This window comes from Egretta garzetta, unplaced genomic scaffold, assembly GCF_000687185.1.
Source record: "Egretta garzetta isolate BGI_Z169 unplaced genomic scaffold, ASM68718v1 scaffold173, whole genome shotgun sequence".
Classification (NCBI taxonomy): Eukaryota; Metazoa; Chordata; class Aves; order Pelecaniformes; family Ardeidae; genus Egretta; species Egretta garzetta.
In genome coordinates this window covers 368,382-376,467 of record NW_009259112.1, presented here as the reverse complement: position 1 = coordinate 376,467, position 8,086 = coordinate 368,382, and the positions used below count along the sequence as shown (strand labels likewise).

Below are 8,086 nucleotides of genomic sequence, written 5' to 3'. Positions count from 1 at the left end.
GTTTCCCACTGACTTCACGGACAACAAAGTTTGCCAATGCCTTATATTTTGTAAAGTTCCACCCTATGTCAACAAATCCATGAATTCCAACACCAACTATTACTTCTTCTCAAAAAGGTCCTTCTGAATGTGATTCACAGAGCATGGGATTCAACTGAGGGTGTCTGTGCTAGCAATCATATGATATTATGTGTGATTTGGTACTTGGTTTAGGGCACTATGTAAGGCTGTTAAGCTATTAGATAGAAATATTATAGCCATATGGGGCAGAAGAATACATGATACATCAACTTCAGAGAAGAACTCTCCCAAAATATTCAGCTCATGGAAAAAGAAATGGCAAATCCAAATACAAGCCATACTACTTTTACAAGCAGCTCTGTTGTGTCTGGACCCATGGTGTCACTAGTCTTTCCTGCTTACAAACATACATTTGTTACGAACAGGCTGAGAGTACGCAATTCTTTATTTCTCAGAAAGGATCACCTTGCAGATCAAGTTACTGCTGCTTCTGTGCTTCTTGCACTGCTCCAAGCAGCGGTTTTATTTACACATTCAAAATGCCATCTGTGAGCTGCTGGGAGTGCGGAGCTGTGTGTGCTCCGCCTTCACCCAGCAGAAACTGGGGCATTCAATACCTCTTGGTATCAGCACTCAGTGTGAGACTTACATTTCTGTTAGTGTGGAAACACTAACTTGCTCACATGTCGATTCAGCGCGACAAAGTCCAACGCAACACAGTACCAAAACCTGTCGTGATTTCACCAGTAACAGAACAATCACTCCATCCGTTGATGAAACCTGTTGTCCTTTTCTGTGCTGACGAACAGAAGAAATTACGTCTTTTGTTGCAGTGAGAGAAACTGGTGAAAACCATGTTTTAAACCTTAGATCAATGAGATCAAAAACTCAGCTCAAAGTCTGGTTACAATTGTATTATCCCATTTTCTTCTATTAAAAAAAGCAAATTTAATCTAAAAAGAAAATCAGCTTTGACAACTACCAAGACAAAAATGATTTCTCAGTCTTTATTTGCCTACAACAGAGTATTGGGAATACTACTAATGCATCCCTCTTGGTTTATGTCACACACTGATGGCCAACTTAGACTTCCTACAAAGACAAGTTCCCATGGTCTCTTCTATACATGCATAGAAGTTCGGCTAGTCCTGAAGGTTTGCAAAGGTTTTTGTCTTTTGCACTTTCTGTTGTGGGAACAGTTTTTAAATAACAAGGGAATACTAATCTCATGCCTTACTTTATGGAGAACTAAGCCACCACTTAAGCTTCACATCTTTGGCTGCATGAGAAAATGTATGATGTGTGTCCAAAATGCAGAAGTCTGTGTTCCACTGCACGTCACTGAACATCTTCTTCCATCTTCAAACTATAACATTAATATTAACAATTTTTTCCCCACTATTAAATAAAAAGTTAGTTTAAAATAATTAGTCCCAGGAAACCAGAAACAAATTTCTCTCTCTGTGAAAGAGGACTCTGGAAGGAGGCTAAAAGTAGCAGTGATGCTCTTTTTAGACAATGGGGATACTTGCTTATATTTAAAAAATCAGAATTCTGTTTGAAGGGTTCGAGAAGAATATTACAGTAACCTGGGACAGTTTGCGTCCCCCACCCGGGTATATGGAGTCCCAACCATGTCTTATCTCCATGTTACCGTAAGCTGGGGTATTTTGCTTCCCCCTGCCTGCACATACCCCTGCATGGGCAATGTGATGGCCAGCTGTGGATCTCAGAATTCAGACAGCAGCACCTGCATTACACCAGCGAGTTCACTAACGAGCAAAGCAGGACACTGCCTATGTACGGTATGTTAATCAGCACAAGGTTTTTTATCCACCCCTGCTGTGCTGTTCCTTGAGCGTCACTCCTGAGCAGGGCTCCACAGTGTTGGGTTCCCATGTGATGAGCGCCGGTCTCCTGGGGCTCCCACCCTGGTAACGCTGTGCTTTCCATCAAGCCAAAGCTTTCACTCGCTGCGTGCTGTGCCTCCTCCCTGAGGGACCCGCACCAGCCTTTCATGTGTAACATGGTTTGACCATTTTAATTATGTTTGGAGAAACATAGTAATTTTTGTAGTATGTGCCATAACATATTGTGATAACAAACTTTTTCAAAGCACAATTTTAACGCGTGTGAAAACATACTCATCTTTTTACCCTTCAGCCTTGGTTTAATAAAAAATACAGAGAGTACTTAATTCTAATGAGATGTTTTGCTGAAACAAATTCTGTTAGCATAAATATATGCCTATTTCAGGTAACTGAAACACCCAATCACTCTGATACCTACAGGCCATTGGATAGATGTCGGACATTAAGTCCCGAACTCAGGCTTTAGAAAATAATAAATGCCTAGAGTTTTAATTTCAGTTACATGAATTAACTTGACTTAGCTTTCAAACATTGCATCCCGACATTTGTCGATGTACGTGTTTTTTGCATCTCTTGTTTTCTTCACAGCCTATGCTTATTTTTCCTTCTTGGCTCCTGTTTACAGTTTCCTGTCTGGGCCTTTCCTGCTACATACCTAACCCTTCCTCTTTCCTGGCCAGCAAATAGTTGCGAACAGCAGCAACCCACCCCTCTGTGTGTTTCAGGCCTAAAGCAGTGGCAGAGCTCAGGAAGAGTTTGTTTCCCTGCTGTAATTACTGTCATGACATGGGCACTGCTCATTTCTACTGTGTATTGGGTGGAGGGCTTGGGAAACAATGCTTGCAAATTTCTGCATCATGACTCTTCCCCCAGCTGCACCCTTCCAAAGTAGTTGTGGGAAATAATTGAGAGAGAAAAGTGCATAAATGAACAGCTTTGTTACCAAATAGCTTTTTGCCTTTGATGAAAACTTCTCATGTAAAAATGGATACCACTTTTACTGTACAAGTTGATTTGTTTGAAAGTATGAGAAATTGCGGCATTGGTTCATATGATCACAATCTAAAGAATAAGGAAACCAATAAGTTCGTATTAACTAATAAACCAACCCAACTTTTTTTTTTTTTTTTTTATTCGAGCCTGGACATTTTAAATGCAGTCTCATCACCCTGTTTTTGAGTATATAGGCACCTTCCAATTTTGATCTGCACTGAACCCAAAGGATGTGAAAGCATTTTATAATTTTTTAATCAAATGTCTAAGCAACCTTAACGGCTTGCCAGGCTGGTAAATACTGAAAAAAAAGTTAAGTGAGCTGCCTAGGGCTGTCCACTTCTTCATTGACAGAGAAAATGCTGAACTCTGGGAACTCTGAATCTTACACCATTGCTCTGTTCAACAGCAGAAACATCCAGGGAATTGAACAGTGTCTCATTACATCAAAAAAGTTGCTTTAACTACAGCATCATGACCTTATGTGTTGCTTTTTGCCCTCAGACACATTAAAAAATACTTTGAAGCATCTCTCCAATCTGCTGGTATTTTAATAATAATTTATAGTAAATCCCTGTATTTTTCTTGTTCCCTCTAGTGCTTTCTCCCAACTCCTCCCCTCGATATTAAAAATATCCAACAAAATGGAACCCAAAATATAACCTCAGAGGAGTGCTAGGAAGGGGAATAGTACTACAACTCAGGCCGGAGAGACTTTCAAAATGGTGTTTAGGCTGTGCACAAATTTTATCCTCTGCCTTTGCCTAATAACACTAAAAATATCGCCTGTGCTGCAGAGCTGCTCTCAAGATGCAAAAAAAAAAAAAAAAAAAAAAAAAGAAAAAGAAGAAGAAAAAAGCAAAAAAAAGCACAGGTGTGATTTATTCTATTTTGTGCAAAGCTGCTCCCCTTGTTCTAATTCCAGAATGATCCACACAAATGACAGCCCTCACAGGAGGCTTCTATGGAGACAGGAAAAGCATGAAACCTCTAAGATCATATAGAATTTAGTGTAAAAAATTAATTTATATTGAGAAACCTCCAAGAACTTTAAAAAAAATAAATCTAACAGACTAAGAAATTTAAAGAATTTTAAAAAAGTCTTTTGTAGTAATTATATTTTTCTCTCAAGTTCATTGGATATTTAAAACCTATGTATAATCGTCTTCTGAAACAACTGCATTCTGGTTACTGGCATTCCTCTAATCCAAGTGAAAGAGAAGGAGGGCCCATCTTTTTCTTTTAAACTATGTAGGTTTTTCCAATAAGGGAGTAGGCACAGGGAACAAACACAACTCAGACTGATCTTCAGATTCCAGATGGCACTTGAAATACTGTCAGCTGGAAAGAAAATCCAGATGCAAATATGACATGTGAGACACCAGACAAATCTGAAAAACAGCCCAAACCAAAAAACCCAAACCCATGTTGGCTAACAGCACTCTCAGATGCTTTGCCTTCTGAATATAGGAAAATGTGAGGTCTGCTGCTGATTTTCTACAGGTGACTGCTGTTTCTCAAGTTGCCGTGTATGTTATCTAGCTGCATTTTTTTACCAAGCAATCTCACTCCCCGAATAATCGTTTCCTCTTCAGTATTTCTCACATACTTCTGTATCCACAGTATTCTTGGAGGGGCAGATAGCTTGGTAAGGTGAAAACAAAGTTCTTTGCATACAATAACTGTGTTGTGAATTTTGCTGGCTAAAATTGCCAGCAATAGTGCCAAAGTAAGTGTGGTGAACGGAGGGAAAAATTTTACAGTGTTTGTGGATTTCCTTCCGGACAGGCATTCACTAAAGCAGCTATGTGGCTGGCTGCTGCCCCATGGATCCCACCAGGCAGCACAAAGCTCAGCTGGGATAGGAAAGGCAGCCTAAAAGTGAGACAGTTGCACATACCACCACCGGTTCCCTGAGCTGGATTCTCCTTCCTCCCCCAGCTAATGTGTCTGTGATGAATTGTCAGTCTGAGAAGAACTACTTTGAGACTGGTTTTGCTGCTTTTGTTGAATTTACCTGAAAATTTGAACACAGTTCTCAAAGATTTACTCTGCTTTTTTTCTCCGTCTTTACAATTGGTTGCTAGTCAGGAATTTGTAGGAATGCAGCATTTATGTACATCACTGGTAATAAACGACACCACTAAATAGTGTCTTCATGTTCCCAGAAGTGAGGATATAATTCTGTCCCCACTTTTGAGTTGAAGATGAGATCACATGCCAACAGGACACTAATGCACACTCCAGTTAACATATGTATTTAAAAACCGAAATCAATACAGAAAGTATGGGTAAAAAAATGTAAATGTATATGACATGCATTATTTCAGAGAGAGGCATTTAGCTAGTGTTGTAACAGTGCAGTGTGTTGAGATAAAAATCAGAGCAGACCCACTGGATGGACAGGCTGCCAGCTGATGAGATGGATCCAGACATTGCATTTGGTCAGCCTTAATGGCATGCTTCACAAATCAACAGAAGATGAAAAAAAGAAAAAAAGTAAGTTAGAAATTTTAGAGTAGCATATTTTTTTTTTGTACATTTCTCGGACACTAGGATAATCTCCAGGAGCGTGGCTCAAATGTATATGTGCTTCCAAGATCAGCTTGTTTGCTGAGTACCAAACTTGCAAAAGGTGTTGCAATATTAAACACCAAAATATAAAGAAAACCACAAAGAAACCCTTTTGGTTTGCTAAAGTAATAGTAATAAAAAAATCTGCTCCAAGCTATAAAGTTCAATTGCAGTGTAGGTGTATCATAACAATTTTAGAACATGTTTATCTTATCCGAGAAAGTACAAACAGTATAGTACTCTAACACATGAATACAGTGGCTGATTTAGCTTAGAACAACTTGGAAAATACATAAAACAACAAATTTTGAAATGGTGAAAAAGTGTAAGTATACTAGTAAAACCTTTTGGGTGCCAATCAGGTAATTTTGATTGTATAACATCACCAACCATCTGCTCATGCTCCCAGTCTATTCCAGAGGTAACATTTTTGAGACAACTAAGCCTCAGACAGACACGACATATTGCACATATTTTATGCTGAAAGAGTGGCAGATTCTAATTCCCTGCATCATCTGTCTCTCAGGAAGGAGGAACTAGGTGCTGCTTTTCATTTTGGCATCACCACTTTTGCTGCAACTCCTAGTTTCCTTGACACAAACAGAGCAACATGGATATGCTTATAGCTGGAGTTGCAACCATCAGGAATTTTGCTTTCCCTAAGCCTCAGAGGTAATTATGCTGCATCTTTTTACAAGGTTTAAATGTTGAGCACCTGAATAACAGAAGACTATCCCTAGATCCTCATGCAAGGGATGGAGCCTGCCACCCTCTTTTCATACTTAAAACCCATGCTCCATTCAAACACACTTTAGTTTCTCAGGTTTTGGGGTTCTAAACTATAATCAGCACTTCATTTAAAAAATACCAAGAACTTTTTATTCAGCCAATTGCCATGTTTGTTGCACTATGGTAGTTACTTAGTACAACATCAATAAATGGCCACCTGTAGAGGGACAGACAGAATACTGCTTGTGGAAGGAAGTCATAGTTTAATGGGGTAAACCTTTATCCCTCTATTAAGCTTTTGGAACAAGGTGAAGTTTTATACTCCCAACTATTATGTCTTTGGAATGAAATGAAGTTTTAAAAAGAAAAGAAAAGGAAAAAGTATAAAAATGAGGGAACTGGGTAAAAAGCTAAACTCAGTGAGAACCTTTGTGATTATAGGTATTTGCATGCCATGCATCCTCTCCAAACAAAGTGGGGAAGTAAACATAAAAAAGAGGTTTCATCTGTATTCACAGTAACGGTTCTGTGCTAACCAGGAAGAAGAAATGGACATGGAACTGCTGAAATACCTGCCATGTGATACATATATGTCTGTCCATCTGAAACTCCATTAAGCTGGGGGGATTATTGGTGATATAGATACACGTATTACCTTAACCAGCTCAAGAAAAATCAACACCTCTTTTCCACTTTTCAAACTTAGTCAATACCAAACAAGCAGAAGATAAATTATGAAAACACTGGCCTTTCCTAAGGTGGTACATAGGATAGAAAGGAGTGTCCTAAACAGAGCTTTAATGGATGCTATCTGCCGCTGGGAAAGACACTTCTAAATGCTGCCAAGGCTTATGCATATTTAAGCAGGAATAATGAACATTGGTTAGCATGTCAGTGCTAAAGATACATTGTTTGTGATTCTTAGTTTGCTCATCCACCGCATCATTTCTCAGGACCAACCACCCTTCTCCTTTGGCGTAATGCACCGGGTGGCACCAGGAGGCGTAATATAAATAGAAAACTGGCATTTTCCTGATCAACAGCCAAATGAATCCTGAGGAGACAGTATATGAAACACTGGCTTTCATTGTGATTGCACTGACATGAAAACAGTCTTGCCTTCCAATAAATAAATAAAGAAAAAATGGATCTACTGTCCCTAAAGAATTGCATCACATGGTTTAGTGTAAAAGTGGTGGCAGTGAGTAGGTAACAGAGAAAAGAAAACACATTGGATTAGATCCTCATGAAGTGCAGGAGCTGAAGGTCTAACCCAGTATTATTAGACTTGATGCTCAGTATGGAGTTAGGTAAAAAGTATTTAGGTCAAACCAATGAATGGGTAAAGAAGAAGTGACTTTTTATGTCCCAGGTATACCAATGAACTCATGGTGGATACCTGGGACAATGTCCCTGTAACCCAACTGGTAAAAAGGAACCATTTAACACATTCTTTATATGTAAGATGATTTAGCATTACAGATTTCTGGTTAAATAATTGTGAAGTGGTGCCAAAAGCATGCCAGAAACTGACACCCCAATATTAGCTGAAAAAATATTTTTGTGACCATTCGCTGTGATGAAGGAGTTCCTCTATCCCGAGCCATTTATTGAGCACACACACACACGATCTAATAGGACATCATCTGATCAAAATTGGATACCTGACTTTGGAGTATGAGAATCATAAACTTGCTTACGGTCTATCTGGTCTGCAAACACTTCCCCATAGATCATCCAATAAGGCATGTAAAAAATGTTTTTCGCCAGCTTCCATGAAGGCTCCTCATTGGGGAAGAGAATAGCCTGTCTTGCGACACCAAAGCTCATCAGAACCACCAACATGATGATGACAAAGTACATCATGTCTATCATCTGAATGTAATAACAGGGAAAGA

At 39.2% G+C, this 8,086-nt stretch overlaps 1 protein-coding gene across 1 annotated transcript in view; it reads right to left on the bottom strand.

The window, feature by feature from the left end:
* TRPM3 (transient receptor potential cation channel subfamily M member 3) overlaps window positions 1–8,086 on the bottom strand; it is a 301,300-nt gene that overhangs the window by 12,796 nt on the left and 280,418 nt on the right. The window contains exon 22 of the mRNA XM_035891054.1: window positions 7,889–8,063. Coding sequence (XP_035746947.1) covers window positions 7,889–8,063 — 175 coding nt within the window. The remainder of the gene's footprint in view (window positions 1–7,888; window positions 8,064–8,086) is intronic.